General features: G+C 41.5%; 1 protein-coding gene across 1 annotated transcript in view; it reads right to left on the minus strand.

The window, feature by feature from the left end:
• Window positions 1-210: 210 nt before the first annotated feature.
• The window catches only part of RFX7 (regulatory factor X7), a 51,972-nt gene continuing 30,931 nt past the window's right edge, over window positions 211-21,251 (minus strand). The window contains 7 exon segments of the mRNA XM_086620268.1: window positions 211-4,126; window positions 4,128-6,790; window positions 7,734-8,029; window positions 10,644-10,851; window positions 11,537-11,621; window positions 14,277-14,393; window positions 20,560-20,682. Of these exon segments, the coding sequence (XP_086476394.1) occupies window positions 3,484-4,126; window positions 4,128-6,790; window positions 7,734-8,029; window positions 10,644-10,851; window positions 11,537-11,621; window positions 14,277-14,393; window positions 20,560-20,682 (4,135 nt within the window). The 3' untranslated portion in view covers window positions 211-3,483.

The following is a 21,251-nucleotide window of genomic DNA, read 5'->3' on the forward strand; positions in this document are numbered from 1 at the left end:
TGCACGTTTTGTGATCATGTATTAACATGGTGAAGCGAACTAAACTTAATTTTTCCTGCTGTAATATTCTCATGTAAGAGAATAAGAAATAGAAATATCTCATTGAGATCAATGCACATTGCTACATAAGACAATTTCACCTGTCACTTTCAATGACATTTTGCCTTTTAATAATGAAACACATTAAAAAGTTTTTTTTTCGTTTTGCCATTTTTTTTTTTTTTTTTTTTTTTTTTTTTAATCTGTGGGCCGTATTTGTTGCATTTATCCTAAGGAATGTGCCTGCCACAGGTTCAACAGAATTTTAGTGCAATATATGAACCCAGAAAGTTTGCTGGACAACCAACCAAATTTAAAGTGTTTGCTGCAATACTGTACACAGGGTACAAATTCACTAGTTTGTATACTTCAGCAAAAACTGCTAGCAAAATAATTTTTCTCATGTTAGTAGGAAGCCAATAATGTAAACAAGGGGTCAGAACTGTCTCAAATTCTTAGTTTTGGAGTATCTGACACAGACAGGCTTCCATTTGTTAGAACCACAGAATTTTCCTTTGGGTATTGCATACTTTGGTGTGCAGTAGTGCTCTGTCTCAATGTATTGTAAAGAACTAACTAGCACTAAGTACAGGGACCCAACATTATTAATTATAACACCAACACACAAACACCTTTAAAATAATACATACCAATGTACAAAGCTGTGCCTGTGCCTTGGATTTTACTTGAAACAATCCTTATCAAAGTTAACACTTCTTAAATTAAACATATATTTGCTTTAAATCCACTGATTATAGAATTTTTCCACTAATTCAGTCACATGTTAGGCCCAATGTAATGGTTGTATTTAAAAATAATTTTAAACACACTTTTAAAAACCTTTGGTGACGGCTGCATAATTTAGAACGTGTCAGCTTTAAACCTACTCTTGCTTTTCTGACAGTTGTTTTTAAAAAAAACTAGTAGAGTTAGGCAAAATCTCATTTCCCTCACGCCCACGTCAGTCTTGATGTTAGCGACCTGGAGGTGAGGCCAGTGCATCATGCAAACACATGGGCTGCTGCAGCACGTGTGGCTTCTCCCGCAGCACCAGCACTCACGTCCTCCCCCATCACTCTCCACAAGAAGGTAACTTTCAGCTATTCACAGCAGTGCTGGCACTTCACACAGGGTCAGGGCGGGGGGAGGGGGGAAGAAAAAAAAAAAAAAGAGGTGCTGAGTGTGTCTCAAGACCCAGTGAAGTCAACAAGGTTAAGAGGATGTTCAGAGCATCTCTGGCAAAAGGCCATGGGTAGGTACAGAACTCAAGCCCTGCCTTCAGCAACTTCAGACTGCAAGAAGAACGTTTCAAGCCTTACTGACAGACACCTGGCAAGGTAACAAGCAGAAGGCTATCATGCAGCTTTTAGTCTCCTCCCCACTTCCTTAACAAAACTTTAAAGGGTCACTTGGTCTGAAATGAAGCAAACCATGCCATCACGCATCCATGTGGTTCAAGGAGGGATATGAACTCTCCAAATTTGTTCCTAACGAAGCAGCAAAACTTCTGATAAAAGCACAGTGAAATCAGGCCTCCATAAGGTGCTGGAGCTTGGCACAACTGTTTGTCCCTGCAGAAGAGGCCACAGACTGGCAATAAATCGGGGCAAAAGCAAGAGAAGCCATGGTACACCAGCACCTCAAGTGCCAGTGCAGCAGCACGAGTTGAATCAGCACCGCCAAAAAACTGACCAGTACTGGGATCTCAAGTCATTAGCAAAAACTGAAGAAACAGAAGACCAGCAAGAGATTTAAATACAAAAAAACTCCACCCCACTAATCACCTGAAAAATGTCAGCATCTTGTCCTTAAGTAAATCTAGGAGGGCTTATTGTGCCTCCCCTTCATAAATCCATGATTGTTCATTCAAAGAAGTAACGTGGGAGAGGAAAACGTTTTCTGTTCTGTCTTCTATTTTGTATGTGTCTGTTCACAGCAGAAATAAATCAATTTTATGCTAAGCTTAAGGGATGGTATTGTAGCACCCTCAGTGCACCACTACTCTTGAAAGCCTGCCTCTGCAAGCCCTCTTTCTAGCATCAGGGCCATGGCCAGTTAAGTACCTCTCCCTTTCAACCATTAGAGAGATCCATGCCATGCTGATCAAACAAAAAGTCTTTTTTGGTTCAAGTGAACTAGCGAGGAAGAAGTCTAAATCTCATTTTCCAGAGGGGCAGCTAAGGACTTCTAAAAAAAAAAAACCTAACTAGATTCACCAGTCCTGTCAAATCACTTATGAAAATGGAATTCAGGCTTCTAAAACAGTAGGTACTTTTAAAAGAAGCTTTACCAAAATAAAAATCACATGTCTTACTGTGTATCTGTAAAGTGCCTGGCAGTATTATGGCTCTATATGAAATATTTTTAGATCAACCACATTTTCTAATATTTTAATCATCTTTTGTTTGAGAGAAAGAGAGCAAGCAAAAAAGACAGAAAGGCTCAACCTACTGAAATACAGAGAAAAGAACATCTTCCTGCACTCTCCACTAGGTTAGGAAAGAGCAAACTTAAAAAAATGAATCTTTTTAAAAACAGTATTTTAATGAGCTCCAGCAGCTCTTTTATTTATTTTTTTTTAAAAAGGGAAAATATCATGTTCTTTCTCTAGTACTGATAAATAATTACACAGTACCTATCACCTTAAAATAGGGTGTTATGCCTGGATTAAGTCTCAGTGCTGAAAATCATTTTGCATGAATTTTACCTAATATAAAGACATTGAAGTGAGAACTAAAATATCAAGTATGCCATGAATATTTATGGACAATAACTACATAGACTTATTTCTCTTAAATAAAAAATTTAGTGCATCTTTCTTTTTCCTTGACCATTCCTGTTAGTTTTTCCTATCTCTGCGTTTTACTAGAGATGTCAATGGTGCCGACACTACAGAGATTTCCCACAGTTCACCACCGAGCAGCGCTCAAGACAGCTACACAATGATCAGGGACCGGCATGTCACCTGGTTCACTGGCACCTACTCCCCACCACCTACCTATCTGCCGGCACCCTGCATTTCTCACCTGAACGACAAAGGTCAGCACGGATCATCTAGTAAGAAGTAACAAGCAATACAAAGTATGGGAAGCCCACTCACGAGCTCCGCTGAAAACCCTCCCAAAGCCTCAACCATAGCTGTCATTGCTGGCTGGCTGTTAACAACTTCTTTATTTGCTACAGTAAAACATGTTGAATGGGAAACACTATAAAATTCGAATTTTAATACTGGCTCTTTGATAGCCCATCACCTTCAGAGATTTGTTTAAAATTGGTAAGACTGCCTTTTCCCTGCTGAAGCATGAGCAACAGGTACAGCAAACTTTTTTAAAAATGCCACAATACATAGCAAGTGTTTCTGCTGCAGGAGGCACTTCCATTAAGACAAATACAATACGTCTGTCTTTTAGATACAGTGTGCTACATACATATTATAAAACAAGGTTAACCCAACATTTCAACAGCAGGATGATCTTTACTCTCCATCCACTCAAAACCTGAAGTAGTCATTGAGTTAATGGATTCATTGCAGATTTGTTGAAACAAGGGGTCGTTTTTTAATTCCTCCAGTGTAGCATCATCGTCTTGTCCCTGCTGACGACCTGGATCAAACAGTAGATTTGTGTCTAAAGTGTTCAGATCATTAATGCTGCCTGAGAGCTCGGAAGACAACCTGATGTCGCTGGAAAAGACAGATGCAACGTTATTGAGATCTGATGCCACCTGATTCACCAGCTGCTGGTTTGTTGGCAGACTGTCCTCCCCTAAAAGGTCTTTTACAGTGCTGCTAAAATCTAATTGCTGCTCTCCGATGTCTGATTGTGCTTGGTTATCTCCAGAAGAAAAACTGATCTGATCGGTGCTGCTGTTTTTTGTGAGGTAATTTGGTGTTTGGAATTCATAAACTGAAGTGCTGGAATTGATCATATTTTGCGGGTTGGCACTAGGAAAAGCGGCGGATGTCTCCAAAATCTGAGTGAGATTCATCCTGGCTGTGTAATTTGAGGGCATGTTGTTCATTCCCAAACCTCTCACTGCATCATCGCTATCAGAATCAAGTTTGTTTAACAACACATTGGTTATTTTTTAGTGTTTGTTGTTTCTGAAGAGACGGGAAGGCCGTCTGCATCATCACAGTCAACGGGACTGACTGGCTTCTTTGCGCTATGTTATTGGCACTGGTGTCTGCATGGATATTAGCAAATACGTTGTGGACTTCAGGAGTCACTGGACTTCCAAAAGGCGTCAGGTTAGAGCGTGGTATATTTGAGACAGGGTAAACAGTGCTTCCACTCAGATTACGCTGGCGATGGACAGCAGGGCTCACGCTCCGGCATCTCAGACTGTTGTTGAGAGAGGAACTGGTTCCTTTGTTGTCCAAAGGAGCAGGAACAGCAAAGCCCTCTTGCTTCGTGGTGCTACTGACAGGGGCTGCCTGGTGCTGCACAGGTGAAACAGGAGTCACACGACCGAAGTGAGTATCATGGTGGCGCGGCTGAGACTGGTATGACTGGCCAGGAACAGCAAAAGCATGAGGTTTCCTGAAGCGGTCTTCCACCAGCTCCTGATAGCTCGTCAGGATGCCATGGTTAGCAACCGACGAATTGCTAACACCACTGTAGCCGTTATTCATCCACTCGAGCTTGGTTTTGTCAGGATGGGTAGCCATAGGCCGCTGCATTGGCTTCACGGGGCTACTCGATATAATGCTGGCATCGTGGTAAGCCATGCTGGAGCTGATGGGGGTAAATGCAAACGGGTTTCGGCATTCCACAGGACTCGGAGGGACACTGCTGCTGCAGTTGGAATGCGGTGTGCCGATAGGTGTATGCCGGCTGCTTCCCAGAGCACTGTCGACAGGAGTCGTCTGAGCCAGCCTCGAACAAGGGCTCTCTCGGGACATGTTCTGAGATCCGGCGATCATCTCGGAGGTCGGTGTTGGAGTCGGGGTGGGGGTGGGAGTCGGGGTGGGGGTAGGGGTGGGAGTGTGAATAGGAGTGCTGTTGTTATGGATCGAATGGTAAAAGTGCGCACTGCTTGGAAGAGACGACACGGGAGCTCCTTGAGCTGCGGCCTGACTCTGAAGTGCCATTCCTAGACAACCACCATAAGGATGAGAATTATTCATGGACATCTGTTCCTCCATGAGCACCAGCTCCTCCACAATGCTGTCCTGGGTAAGGTCATCATCAAATGAAAAGAAGTTTTCGTTTGACTGAGGGACTGTATGTTCAAACTCCTTCAGCTCGGACTGCAGAGGTAACTGATTCGAAGACTGTGCTTGTATTTGACCCAAGGAGGAGTCCTGGATCTGGCTCTGTACGTGCTGGTTGTATGCATCCTGCTGTATACCATCGCAGTGCACTGGCTCCCATGCCGATTCCTGTAAGTCACCAGAGCCAGAGTGCCCTGCAATAGTCATAACACTGATGTCTTGCTGCTGTTCACAACTCACAGATGCGAAGTCGGAGGTTTTGGTGATATGGTGCCATGTATTTGGGTTAAAGCTGCCATCAGATTTTGAATCATTTTCTATGATAAACATGTTTCCTTCCAATTTTACTTTAATATCTGGAGATGATGCTGATGCAAGCTGCTGTTCTAAAGTAGAATCACTGGTATTTAAATCGGTGCTCAAAGAAAGGTCTGTTGTTAAGTCAGCTGCAGAAGGTACAGGTACCTGCAGAGGTACCTTGCTGGGAACTTGAGCAAGTGCGTCTGTATTGTCACTGTTAGTTAGCAATCCCACCTTCAGGGACTTCTTAACACTGTTTGCTCTTTGATCCTCCACGGCACTACCAGCTGAAAGCTGCTCCACCAGTGGCTTCTTTACAGGTGGTATCTGGGAATCCTGAAGTGTAGAAGGCTGTCGCTTTCTTGGACTTTTAGTGCATGTTTTGTCTTTAATTGTAGACTCACCAGTAGGAGGTGAACCGATGCTGGTGGTGGACAAGTTTTGACTGGCAACTGAGAGCTTTAGAGTGCTTTGATTATTGCCTGCTGAAGAAACTGGTGTGATCTCATTAGATGGTGTTTTATATTTTGTCCCTGCTTCTTCAGCTCCCTGATCACAGCCCTTAATTGGTTTTGCCTCCACGACATCATCAGCTGTAACCTTCAAGGTTGCAACCTCGAAATTAATTAGTTGAGCAGGAGGCAGGTCAGGGGTTGCTTTTATGGATTTAGACACATCAGAGCTCTCTTGGCCCTGTACCGAGTTCTCATCCAGCAATGCTTCTGGTTCCATTTTGATCTTGACTGCAGGTGCAGCTGCAACAGTGCTAGGCTTGGATCCTGGAGACTGAAGTGAAACAACAGATCCGTTTTTGATCTGCGGACCCGTTCTTCCTTCTTCCACTGCTCCTGCACTACTGCTAACTGAAGGCGTCTGTTTGACGGGCACACTACTGTTGCTTGGGGCAAGAGATATTGCTGTCATTTTTACCACATTTAAGGAATTCACATGCGGAGCTGGCACAACAGTCTTGATTGGGCTACTTGTAAAAAGCACCGTCGTGGGAGAGCGGATGGTGAGAGCACTCGTATTTGCTGGCTTCGGCAAGATCTGTGGGTAGCGATGCCGGGCAGAGCGGTCACCAACTGGGCTGGCGGGAACGTTCTGGGGAGTCTTTGGTGACTGCTTGACTGATTGCATGTGCTGAGTGACCACCTGAACGTTAAGTGGCAGGACCTTGCTATCAGATGATCCCATAGGACTTGGAGATGTCACCAACTGCCTGGTCCTTGGCACCTGGAGAGGGACAAAAAGAAAAGATGTGGCGATGAAGCAAGAGAGTCCCAGAAGTCCACAGACCACCTCATCCCCTCACAAGCATTTCAAAGGTGAAGGACAACACAGCTCAATACACCAAAGCTAGTGAACATCAGTTTGAAACAAAACAAGCTCTTCAACTATACACAAGACAATTTCTATTTGTCTGCCTAAGAATTGGTAGACAGACATGTGGCCTCAGTTTTTAAGGCATGAGGCACTGGTCTAACACAGTAGTCTGCTCTTCTGCTAATAAAAGGGTCATTCTAAAACAATTCTTCACCATGTGGATCAAAAAGACAGACACGCAAAGGTTAAAGAGAGGACGTTTCAAAACACTGCTCATTGTAAAGGTTTCAAAAGCGAGTCAAATACAAACTATCAGGCAGAAAAACTGGCTTACCTATTGAAATAAAAAACACAGCTATCATCTTAAAAATAAATAACCTTCCTCCCTCACCAAGTTTTGTATGGCTGAAACAAAAAGATGTTCCACATTACAGTCAAATGAAAATAAAATTGTTGCAGTCACTATATGCGCTGGGCCAATGAAAGGCAACTTAGATTCCACATTAGGGGCTCAGCAACACACGCAACTGGTGTCAGCTCTCTTCTCTGGTTAAACTTCACCTCAAGGGCACGTATTCCCACATTTAACCTTAATTATCGCTAGCTGAAATCCCAGTGCCAACGGCTTCAAAGACGAACTTGCCCTATGCTATGCGATCAGAATTCTGCTGCCTCTGTATTGATCCCATAACTCGTGTAGTGTAACGGAGTCATTGGGACAGAAAAGCATCAAGGGACCCAAGCCTTTGAATGAAAACTGTTTTTCTATCCCACTGACACCACTGCTTAGTTACTGGCAATTTACAGCCCTTTCATAAGGCGGTTTCTCTAGAGAATTGCTGGAGAACATTACCGGTATGGGGCTGGGGACAGCTGCCACAACAATGCCAATAGGTGGAGGAGACAGAATTGCAGGACTTCCATTAGATATACTGGTCACACCATTGGTTGCAGTGCCTTCCGTTTTCTTTGCTGGAGACTCTCCTGGCAAAGGAGACTGCAGTTTCTGTTCTTGCTGCTTCTTCTGGATCTTACGCTGCAGCTGCTGCTTGGCATCAACGGGAGATGGCAGAGTTTTCACTTGCGGTTGAAAAGAATTACTTTCAGCAGTAGGTATAAAAGCTGAGGGCTGGGGGATCCCTTTTATTCCTGGATACGACAGAAGAAGAACGAATTATAACCACACACACCCTGTCTGCTGTAATGCCACTTCTGTATCTAACCACATAGAATACATGGCCACAACTCCCCAACCACATGAATACATCTCCACAACTGTGCTGGGAACACCTCCTCCATGACATGCTCCCATCCACTTGATGCTCAGATCTATTCAGTGTTTCAGTTTATTTATTTGTGGCAAAACCGCTATCTGTTAGACAAGCTGGGCATTAGCTGCTAACATACTATGTACTGGCATCTGGTTTCTAGCAACTTTTGTGTCAGCAAAATCTAAAAACCAATGCATTGCATTTAACAGACAGTAGAGGGCAGCGGATATATTTTAGATGAACCTTTAAAATTCATCATCTACTTTGTTTTTGTTTTATTATGAATCAATGGCTAAGGCAGCTTTAAAAATGAAAAATATTTACGAAAAGCTGTGAGTCTGTATTACTAAGGACCAGCTCTGAGCACATGACACTGTCTAGTGGCCAAGGCATTAAACACAATGCATATACTATCAGAATGGATCACAACCTGTATGGGATAATGGTGAAAAAAGGGCAAGAAGAGACATATCCAGAAAAAAAAAAAAAAAAGAGAAGAAAAAAAGGAGGGAAAGGTGAAAAAACTATGGAAATTATAGAACGAGAGAATATTTCTTCTGGAGACAATGCCTTTGTTGATCACAAGCAAGCAAGTGGTGCGCCTCCAGGAAGAAGAACAGGGAGTTAGTCTCATCCGTGCAGCTGGTACCAATTTCCCTTTAAAATCACATCACATTTTTTATCTTTTGTTTATTAACAGTCAAGAGGATTAGCATGCTCTCTCAGTGACCAGCTAACCCTGTTGAACTGCCCCTTTAAAAATCTTCTGACACTATTTACATTTACACTTCACAGGTTTCACAGTTTTTAAAATAACTCTTAATCGTTTTAGGGCAATGATTTGGTTTTAGATACCCAGCAGATGCTTAGGAACTGTGGTCTGGGAACCCACCCTCTCAGCATCAGTCTGCATGTACCATGAAAGCTTGAACATCACATGTGTCCACTTCATTCCACAATTCCTTCTTCACAGAGCAGTGAAATGCTCAAATATATTGCAATTACTGGAAAACAATTCATCTATGTGGGCTGAATACTGAAGGCAAGTAATATTTAAGTGAAAAAAAACTCAACTAATTTTTCTTTGAGGGTAAGAGTTTTCTTTTTCCTCAGTTAATGCACAGAGACACTGTAGTTCCTTGCAATAAAGAGGAATGAGAATATTTTGTTTGCCATTCCAGAAAGAACCTCTGCTGAAATGACTATCCAAGCCACAGAGGCGTGCACTGGAAATAACTGCCCTTTTCCTTGAAGGAAACCATCTTCTCTCTAAGGAAGTAAAGGGGAGAAGCTACATGAGTTGAAGAGCTGTACATATACCCAGCATTCCTTCTAGCAGCACGGCAAGCAGAACCAATGAAGCTGAGCAACAACAGGTAAAAAAGGAGCATACAGGCAGCAAAACTGCCACTGCCACTCGTCAGTTCCAAGTTTCAATAAAGGAGAGAGAGCTGGAAGGAGAAAGAACATGATCCAGAAGGGGATCACCCCAACCTACAGCCCTGATCATCAGCTTCCATTTGAAATCGCCTGTCTCAAGAGATTTGCCTCGGTCCAAACACATTTTGCATGACAGGCCTGGGCAGAACTTCCAGAGGGAAGTCTAGAGGGCAAGCTGTGCACCTGCACTTCCCTCCCCATCCTTCATTTTTGTAATTTACTTCATCTACAGCCAAAAAACCCACACTTTAAATGATTAAGTGACTGATTTTGAGCATGGAGAGGGAAATAAAGAACACAAAAGTAGATGTACAAACAACCACATTGAATGTAAGCTTTCCCAGAGACTGAACAGAATGGGAATTCATCCAATGTAGCAAAACACAAAATATCTCTTCTCTTTATCTTGATCTTTAATGAAGATTTGAAATCGAGCACTGGAATCTCAGTCAAACTGCCCCTGGAGAAGGCTCTCCTGTCCCTCTCAATGCCCCTCAAGCCCTTATTCTAACGTGATCAATAACAACAGCAGCTGATGTGCTTGTATTGTCCGACACTGATCAAACTGAAAATTTGCATCTGACATATCAGAAATGCCTGTAAGAAAAATCTGCTCTTGACAGGAAATTAAGACAGACACTTGTTTCTAAATTAGGGCAAGTTATCAGACAGAAACACAGCTACACCAGTGGTTTGTCTACAAACCAGCACTGTACTGGCACCAAACTTCTGAGCTAGCAAAATACATAAATTCAGCACAATTACTGAAAAGCCCTGAAGTGCTTTAGAAGACCAGGGTCCCCATCAGAGGAATGGAGAATCACAAACTAAACCTGAGGCCATTGCTTATTTTCAGACCTCTTTACTCAGAACACCATCAAGAAAAGTAATTTGCAGCACTGAGAACTAAAATCACATAAATGTACGTTCAACGCTCAGAGTCAGTGTTTAAAGTTTGCCCTAAAGAGAAGTGCTCCCTCAAACCAAGATGTTATTACTCTTGAAAAAAATATCCCCTATTTCATCCGTTCAGCATTAAGTTATCTCATTACCTGCTGGTGCCCCTGCCATTACTGTTAAAGCTGCCATTGACTTGGTACCAATATAGTGACTTTTTACAAGGAAACGAGCCAATTCCAAGACTGTGTCAAAAGGCTGGCTCAGCACTTTCTGGGCCCATTCACAAACAAGCCGGCAGGCCGCAGAGACAACTTCCTCATCAGCACTTTGCAGCTGCCCAGACGGCTCTGCCCCATCCAACTAAAACAAACAAACAAAGGAGGAAAGGTTACTTTATTTATTAAGGGTCATTAAGGCATGAAAACAAAAATAGAAAGCAAATTATGATCAGAAACACATAAAAAATTGAGTAAGTATGTTCATAGTTTTTCATGAAATTGAGAGAATGAGATCACAACATCAGTATCACTCAAAACGAAATGTCCTAACATTGATCTACTGGTTGTTTGCAAAGGCATTGCATGGAGTTGACATTTCTGGAAGAAAAATCACAGAGAATCCTAATATCTGGACCACAAACAATTTATTCTCCTGCATCCAGAGTCTTGTCAACTCAGCAGCTGCTGTTACCCAGGAACTGCATCTTTCACTGGAGTTCCTCTTCCCTAGCATTGACTTTTTTAATAAAAAAAAAAAAAAAATACAGTAAACCCAAAACAGAACCAGTGTTAAAAAGACACAGCTTGTGGGCAGCAACACTGTGAAAGTCTGCTTCACCTCCTAAATTAGTTTTTTTAACAGCACTGCAATTCACTCTGAACCTCACAGAAAAACATCAAACAATGACTCAGAATATAAGTATCGTAAAGAAAAATCTTAAAAACTACACAGCTCTACACTTTGTTTTGAAAACTTCAGATAGAAAAATGACATAATAAATGTTAATTTGCAGAAATACATATAAATAAGTAAGTATATATCATACCCCATCTCCAGTTTTATGAAAGTCAAGGTTGGGCAGTGTTGGCATATGCACAAAAGCCTTCTTCCTCAGTCCACTGTAGCAATATGTGAACAAGAATTAAGGTCCAAATAGTCTCTGCTTGCTAGTTGGGGGATAGGACAGAAGGGCAGTAATTCCTCTGACACCCCTCATAAGCTTTATAAGCAAACTCAACAACAGATCTAAGAATTGCTATCATTAACATCGTCTCATAGCCCATTAGAATCAACAGCCTATAAACAGTTGTGTCCTTGGGCAGGCTGTTGGGGTTCTCCATCTATGCAGAGGAGCAAACTATGCTGGGCATGATGAATTTCGTTTGATGACTCAGAAGAACAACTAAACCAAGTAGTTTCAATTAGCTACTGAATATTTAAAACATTAACATAAATTTGGCCTAAACTCCCTTCCTAAACCAGGCCTAAAAAGAGATGGAGAATGAACTTCCAAAAGTTAATCACTATTAAAAAAAAGTGTTCCCAAATTTAGGTTTTATGAGTTGTTCTTTTTTGCCTCTTCTTGCTAAATTTCCTGATAAGTCCTTCTCCTAAGGGACTTCCATAAACTGAAGAAGTTCCCCATGACAAGATAAAGGCACCGATGAGGGACAATTCTTTCTAAGATTTCACACAATTTTTGTGGCTCTCTCCCCACCCATGATAATTCTTCTTCTGTAAAAATATGGACACAATTATCCAGATTTGTTCTTACGCTGATCTCATCAAATCAGTACACAAAAATGTACTCCCTCCATCACCTTTACTCACTTGTTTAAAGGGCTAAAAAAGCAAATCAGCCTTTTTTCCTCCCCATAGCGTTACTCTGGGAGTTGATATACAGTGGCTCTTCCCTGTGACACACAAATCCTTTTCAGGATCACTAATTCTTCCCATTCTGTAAATAGGTCTGTATTTGTCTTTCCTATATCAGAGTTCGCATTTGCATGCATTAACCTAGATGGAGCATAATTACAGTAAAATAAATGTACGGAGGCTTGGTATTAAGGTAAGTGTGAGATAAGGTCACGTTTTAATCATTCTGAATTAGAAACGTAGGAAACAAAGAGATCCCCTGGGTCAAGATACAATTACATCATATGGTTTCTTCCTTAAAACTTCTCTAGCTCCATCCAGAACATCACTACTAAGTTTTGGACTCCAGTGCTGGATAATCCAACACTGTATTTTATGAAAGTTTAACTGACATCTAACTTCTCCATTCACTACTACATGGAAGGCTTTTTTCCCTATGGAAGACAAATAATTCTGGGCTGCCCACTAGCATTTAATTCTCTCTGTAAGTGCATGCTTCAAGCGAGACCTTGACAAAGGCCAGTATTACTGTGTGTCCATATCATGACTGCTAGTTCTTCTGAGTGGTTTTAAATTAGGGCCCACGAGCACCTTGATGCCTTTTGGCCTTTTAATGCTCTCCCTCCCTTCCCTACTGCAGTGGCTTAGCCTACCCAGCACGTCAGGACAGAGCAAGAGTCAACCCAGGGGGATGCAGCAGATACTACATTATTTCACAATGGTTTCTAAGGATTCTCAAGGGAAGATGCAATTCTCAGCTCAGAAAAGACAAAATTCTTGCTGATGAAAAAACGACTTACTTTGAAAATCATTAAGTTTTTGTTTTGTTTTGTTTTTAATGGAACACCTCGACATGCTAAAAATTAGACAAACTTCAGCTCAGTCTCAGAAACACCCAAGAAAAATTCACATCCTTGTAACCTTTGGACTTGATTACTGCGCTTCTTTCCCAGCAAAGCTTCTTGCCCCTACTAGCAGACTCTCTTGCACAGCATTTGCCCTCAATTCTTCATGGTGGCTGCCTATTAATTGATGAAATAATCTGTCCCAAGATCTAACTACGTATAGTTTTGCCTGTAACAATTATATCTAGCTATGCTATAACATCAGTTTTTTAAGTACCTTAAGGTTTGTATCAAGTTACAATTAAATGGGGTAGTGTTTTTTCATGCCCTTTGGAATGGACTATTTCACTAACACAGGGAAGGAGGCGGATTCCAACTCTGGGCATAAGGAACAAGACTCTGCAGTCAAGACAGACAGTGCCCCCCATCCTAGAAGCTCTTGCTCTGAATTGTCTGTCTTGTATCAGGAGGTCTGCACCATGCAGTGAAGGAAGCCATCTCCCACCTGTGACAGCAGGACAAGCCTCATATCGTGTTTTCCAAGTGTGAAGTCAGCTTTTGCGATGACTTCCCAGTTCCCTCTCCTCTTTCAAGCAATGCTAATGGTTGAGGAGAGGCAGTTTTATGAAATATCTGTAGCACAGCTTACGAAGCATCTTTGGCTTTACAACTAACTTCTAAATTACTGGTGTGCAAAAGTATAATAGAAAAGCAAGAAATGTTCTGATAATTCTGAGCTGTACCACCAATAAAATATTAGTTACTGCACATATATAACACAAGTTCCTTTATTCCAGTATCTCGCTTTGCACTAAACGATAAAGCTTCTTTGGTTCTTAACTGCTGTGACAACTGAGCATCAGAACTTAAATTTAAGTACTTGTTTCCAAAGTTATATCTTGCAACCTAACACTACCGCAATTAATAATTTTTAAAGAACATTGGAAAAGTGTCTGCATTTTTTATTTAACATTACTTCTACATTTAGCTGGTAGTTAAGCCATAACGACAGATGTTCTCCAGGCAAGTGCAGAAGTTACTGAGAAGCATTTTAGCAAAGGATATTTTGATTTGCCTCTTGTGCCTAGACGACGGGCCTTCATATTTGGAAAGACATTTTTCATGATCTTTCCAAAGTCAGCAGCACTTAATGGGTGGTAGCCAAGATTGTCACAATAGCTCCTGCAACAAAGAGAAAGAAAGCGTGAACGGAATCACAGTTAATACAAGAGGCCAGCCTGCATGCTAGTCTCCATCAAAGGTTTTCAAAAGAAAACACTTACACCCATCCATATTTAGAACCACATTTAACATTAATGAAGCTATCCGCAACGAATTGAAGGCATTAAAAATGTATAAACAGAGCTATTAATACCATAGGTTTTGCCTTGTTCTCTACCGAGTTCAAAGACAAGTCATGTGGAGACATAACAAGTAGTGGCTTTATCTAGAGCACAGTTAAGATTTACTCCACAACTTAGTTTGAAGCATATGTTTCAATTCACTTATTTTAGGACATAATAAAAAGAGAGACATTGTTCTAGCCAGAAGTGTAGCTTGAGTAAGGTGGTAAGGCCTCAAGTCCTGCAGGAATATTTGAAAAGCAGTAGGTAAGAGATTTGTCAGTGTCCAGAGAAAGATTCTGCCTACACAACCTCAATTTAATGGAGTTTAATAGAACTGAATTTAATAAAACATACCTTCCCAGGGATCCTTTATAGGTGTAACATAAACATGTAGTGAGGACCTAGTCCTCTCACCACTGTACCACTACTGAACTATGAGAGCTGCTTAATTACAGACATCCTTTTATCCATTAACAGTCCTAAATTAACAGATATTTCGACTGCCTCTGCAAATGGTGATTTTTGTGCGACTGAGTATACAACCTGATGGTATAGGGGAATAAAGCAACGAAAGGTAATTTTTTGCTAAGTTTACTTATTCTAGTAAAATGAGGACTGTTATCTGTCTTCAGTTCTCAAAAACAGCAGAGGGAATTTTGTTTTGACATCTATTCAGATGTTTCAACATCTGAGATATTTTAAAAAAATATCTCCTTGAGGCAGAGAGCAAGAATCGTTGATTTTGCTGCGAAACATGAGTGTTCTGGATAATTGCAAACACATGAAAACACAAGACAAAACTCAGCACTGCTCTGGAAGGTTTACCTACACAGCAAGTGCTTAAGGCTGTACAAAGATATGAATGCCATACTGCCTTTTGTTCAAGAGCCTTGTAGTATTTCTCAGATGTTAACATGCTAAGCCCCAAAACGTACCGTTAAAGCATTCTCAATCAGATTTCCTACAGTCACAGAGTCACCACCGGATAGCAGCGACCTCCTTTCCCCTGAGAAGTCCTAACAGCAATACACAGAAACAACCTGCCTCTGAAAAGGTGACTGTACAGGATCCTGCATGGGCATGAGCAGGAAAACAGTAACTTCGTACACCGTGTTGCCTGCTACTCTAATCGGGTACACACATGCAAACAAATCTCTGCTCATAAAAGAAGAAAAAAAGAAAAAGCAGATGTTTCATTCCCAGCACCATCTAGTAAAACCAGTAACAATTAGCAATGGCATTTGCATCCACGTAGGCCAGTCAAAATGTCTTCTCTGAAAACGGTAGCTCTATAGAAAGCAGTATATGCTTACTGCGATATTTCCACTGCGTTTATTTTCTCTGTAAAAATACTAGTTATTACAAAGCAAGTACCTGCTGCTTTTACCTTGGCTGCATGTAGGTATCACTCCACTTGGAGAGCACCACCACAACCATAAGGATTTTGATAATGTAAACCAGCACAATTTACGCTATTTGGTTCTGACGTTTCCCTGCAGAGCATGTGTACGCCTGCTTCCCTCAGCCACCAGGCCACTCTATCCAAACCAGATGTTGCCTATAACCTAGTATACAGTCAGCCATTAGTCTAGTTTCCATACGGGACATCAATAAGGTTTTTATCCAATTTATATACCAACATATTTCATTTCAATGCATGTCAGTCACAGAATCTGGACTCTGGACATGCCCCTTTGAAGTTAATACAAGGGAGTATTTCTCCTGCCCTGCTGCACCCTCTTAGGAATCAGACATGGCTTCATGTATAGATAGATCTCCGTGCACCTTTTTTTCCTTTATATCTTGTCAGGGTCCAGTGGATTTTAATTTTATTCTGAAAATTCCTGAAAGGTGGGTCTTTCGCTTACTGACACCGATTACAGGACTTTAAGTCTCAACTACCACGTAAAGAAAGGTTCCCCGAATTTCGCTGCCACAGTCAGCAGTATCTTTGACTGAAACGCAACAATGTCAGCAAAACAAAATAAAAAAAAAAAAACACCACACCCAGCAAAACAACAGGATTAGGGACCTACCAATCAATCAACTTTAAAGTTAAAATTATTACCTCTCTAGAAGAAAATAAATAAATAAAAAAGGAAAACCAAAATCAGTTCTTCAAGTCTAGCACATCTGTTTCAAGACAATTACTTGCTAACAGCAAAACATAGTTACATGGTGCCCTCGTATCCATACTGGCAGCTCCTGCAAGCTCGTGATATCTGAGCTATTATTATTATTATCATGTAATTTCAGTTTTCAGACATATCATCCCATAAAGCCCCTCCTCCGCCTGGCTCCGCTGAGAACCCTCCATATCTATCTGTGGTCTCTCATTGACTTGACAACACATATCAGGAGTCTCTTCCCTGAAGCTCTTCTCTCTGCTACTTGCACTCTTGGCACAATGCTGAGCCCAGGAGCTGTTTTCTTATTTGAAGGGTGGGTGGGAAACAGATGGGGGAGGGAAGGTCTACGCAGAGACAGGGATAACAATGGACACGCAGTTGCTTACGTTCCTTTGTACAGCACTCCCCTACATGACAGGAGAAAAGGTCTTTTTTTGTTGTTGTTGCAAGATCTTTGAATTAAATATACTCAAGACATTAAAATACACTGGGAGTGCATCTGAACGAAACCACAAAAAAGATTAACCAAAAAGCCAATGAAGACAGTCAGGCTATGCAGCCCAGCTTACACAGCTTCCTGGGCAGAAAAAACATTATGAATAGCAAATGATAAAGAATCTATAGTATGAAACAAAACAAAGATCTTGGCTTACCCAATCCAGCAAAACAACTGGTCTCTAAAAATGGGTTAGAGTGAAGAACCTTAGGAAGAGGTAGACTCTCAATAAGCTGATGAACAATGCTGGCATAGAAATGAGTCCTAAAAGTCAGGCAGAATGGAAACTAGATGTCTGAAAACCATTAGAGAAACGAAATTGCAGGTCAGACTCCCAAGAGTGGCAGCAGAGGTGGGAAACAACTGCTTTAGACAGGAGTTTGATCAGCTTTTGAAAAGAATATATAGGTAGTTGCTGATGACAGAGGACGGCACTTTACAACACAATAGGTCCCATCCTGTTTCTATCAGGGAGTTTTACGTAAAAGCACTGGCTAAGCGCTATCAAACAAGATCAATATGTTTCTCACGTCTTTATTGTTTAACAGACATGGTATTCCTACACCTACTCTTCTGTGCTAGCTTCTGAATGTTCTTGTTGGTTAACATTCTTAATCTATGCGTTTTTCAAAAACAGTGCACATAATCTATGCGTCAGGTGGCATCAAGTGGCCCAGCAGACAGTAAAGTAAGGACTAATGACTTACACACTAAAGGAAAGAGATATGGGATGTCTCAAAGACCTCCTAATCCATATTAAGCATATCAAGTAAACGTTCAAGGCACCAAACTCAAATATGAATTACTTTCAATATGAATTACTTTCTTTCCTTGCATCACTGCAGTAGAAGCAAGATAAGAGGACCCAAGCGTCTACTGAAGGCTCAACAAATCATTTTGCGGGCAAATAGGGACTTTGTCTGCATTAAGTACTGCAGGACTACACTTGGACTCAAAAACCTAATTCTCAAAAGTCAGCTAAACCAACACATGGCTGCCTCCAAAAGGGTGTTTACTAATAGGGAGAAGATACTCAAGTAAAACTGACTTACAAGAAAACATTGAAAGGATTTGATGGGAAGCAGCATGCATTCTCTGCAGGCTAGATAACGAGTTAGGTAGCTCCCCATGAGTTCCCGTAATATTTTCCAGGCTGTGTTCCCCCATAACTCCCAGAGGAAGCTGACCAAAGAACCGTGTGTGCCCAACAGAAACACAGCTTCTTGCAGCCCAACATATTCTGTCAGTGCAAGCAGCATCACAGCGCCAACAAGAGAGGTGAACCAGCTCTCTTCTACCTCCTTTCCGCAATTCGGCTGCAAGCTCTCAACGTTCCCAAGTGCTACTGCCTCATACTATGATGCAATTTTCATTTTATTCCTTTCAAAAGGGAGATGAATCCATTCACTTTTACCCAGTTAGAGACATGAATTTACAATTAAATAAGAGTAAGAAAACCAGAAAGAGTCACTGCGTTGAATAAGCTTAGCAAGAGGCTACTGAAACACGAACGAGCTGGAAACACTATCAACACTCGCCACTGGTGAACTTGTGTGGAGTGCAAGCTTCTGTTTTTCCCTCTTCATAGAAAAAAAACCAAACACATGAAAGGTGATGCAGAATCCCAGTAGTTTTGGAAGATTTATTTTGACCAAAATTTACAACAGGGATTGAGATGCTAGTATGATGCAGCACTCTTCTGAAGCGTTGTAACTGATTTATACGTGCAGAGTGCATGAGGTTGCTCACTGCGAGCTCATGCAACATCTATCTTTGCACACAGAGGACAGAAATGGTAACTTGTCAATATGACAGAAGCGAGTTTTGAGAGGTCTTAACACCCTTAGGTAAAGAAAAATGACTTATCAAAACTAACTCTCTTATCTATTTATATGCCTGTTTCCCACCTCCCACTCCAAGACTACTTTTCTTTTGGTGTGCAAGAATAACTCATGAAAACATTCAAAGAAACTGAATGTTTTAAAAACAGAGCAGATGCTTTCAAAGGAGAACAGATTCCAAACATTTGATATTTTCCTGAATATTTGCTTACCACCCTTATTTTGTTAGGAAAAAAATACAATACACAAATACTTGATGCAGCTACATACAAAAGCCATCCAAATTTCACACTCCACAATCTGTAGATGATGATTTTTCCGGGCATCTGCAGCTTGGCACAGCATGGAAGCCAAGCAGATTTATTGCTGAAGCAGGCCATAAATTATTAAATAAGAAATATATTTAAGAATAACGCTTCCATCTCTCCCGCACAGCAGCTGCTGCTGTTGCTGTGTCTGCGTGAGCGGCTGCTGCTCAGGGATTGGCCACCCCGGCACGTCTGTGCCATTGGATATATTTCCAGGCTGCGTCACCGCTCCAGTCAATGGCGAGATTTCAGAAATAGGTGTGTGCATGTTTATCAACCTCGGGCAAGCGAATGCCACCATGTTTCAGCTCAGTCAGAGCAAAAAAACTTGACCAGAGAGAGTTAATTAAAAGGAGGTATTCGCAGAAGGCAACGCTGCAATAACAATTAGCAAGGGCTGAATCCTGCAGGCACTTAGGAGGTGAAAGGATTCAGTTCGCTGCAAATTACTGTAATTGTTCAGATTATGGAAATATTCATACTAGATCATAAATCTGATATTCATCTTCAGGCAACTGAGCTGAGGATGATTTTTTTTTTCCCCCTTGTGGGTAAAGTTCTGTAAATTAATTCAAATCCAACTTCCGTCAGACAGCTCCCGCTCCCTTGCTTCTAATCGCCTTCTCATTACATGGTAGCTTTGAGACTTGACAACACAGACTCACAGTGGCCTTGGTTACTGGTTTCATACATATTCAGATGTATTGTGCCTCTGCAGAAATCAGGTTTGCTGCAGGAAGGTCTGATGTTTATGCACTATTCTGGAAAGAAAGGTGTGATGGGCTAATCTTATGTGCAAAACAGCTGCATTTCCAGGAGGAACAATTCAACTCCTCATCCTTGTTAAGGCAGTCATATATGTATGTATATACAAGCAGACCAAAACCTACTGTAAAATAGTAACTGGTGCTTTTCACCTGTGCCACTCTGTCCACAAAACAAAAATAATATTCATACAGACATTTACTTGTTAAGAAATATTTGTAGCTTTCCTCCAGCAAACGTAATGCACAATTCAAACATCACAATCTTATCTTCAGTGGCAGAAATAATGAATGCAGTTTGCCTCACTGCATCTAGCACGTTCTCAGGTACGTTAGTACATAAGGCCTTGTTCTGCTACATGCACTTGTACATGTACATCACTGGAGCATCTGTAGAGCCAGTGTCACCGAACTATCTATGCTCACTAAAGCCATATGTATGGATCCAGTTCAGGAGCACTCACTTGTATTCATCATAAACCTCCTGCTTGGGAAGGGACGTCTCAGGGTGCTCTTCCAAGGTATTCCGTATCCACGAGAAGGCGTGCATCTGCTGGGCACGGCTGGACGACACGGAGATCTGATCGCTAGTGAAAGAAGCAGCAATGTCAATGAAGACTTCGCTCCACAGCTCCTCCTCAGTTACAAGACTTAATAATTGTCTGCCTACACAGGCAGAGAGACCCCAGAGACAACGAGGGCCAGTATCTCACACATTTAGCTACCCCTCAAGGTGTGGGCAGCAGTTACCTTCCTCCTTCATCCACAATTTAACAAAGAGACTTCAGACTCCAGTTCTTGACTGATACACAGGCACAAGTAGACAGTGATGGGTAACAGTTCACCTACTTTCCCTCTTAAATTTATTGCTCCTTACTGACCACCTCTAAGCTTTTGCCCACTCAGCTCGCCTTTTGGGAACACCCAACTTTTCCAGCAGATGCTTAGAGAGCTTCCTGTAGGCACTTGCCTGCCTATAACCGTCCTACCGGGAACATTTATTAATTTTGTGATGTTGTGATCTGCAGGTTGGTTTTCTAGACCTTCCTTTAGTCAAACAAATGTTAACAGAAATACCATTAGTTCCCTCTTTCCCCCATCACCACATTTGTGTTGCTATATTATCACTTTCTACAGAAGAAGCGAAGGAACGATC

Source organism: Tauraco erythrolophus, chromosome 14 (genome assembly GCF_009769465.1).
Source record: "Tauraco erythrolophus isolate bTauEry1 chromosome 14, bTauEry1.pri, whole genome shotgun sequence".
In the NCBI taxonomy this organism is placed as follows: domain Eukaryota; kingdom Metazoa; phylum Chordata; class Aves; order Musophagiformes; family Musophagidae; genus Tauraco; species Tauraco erythrolophus.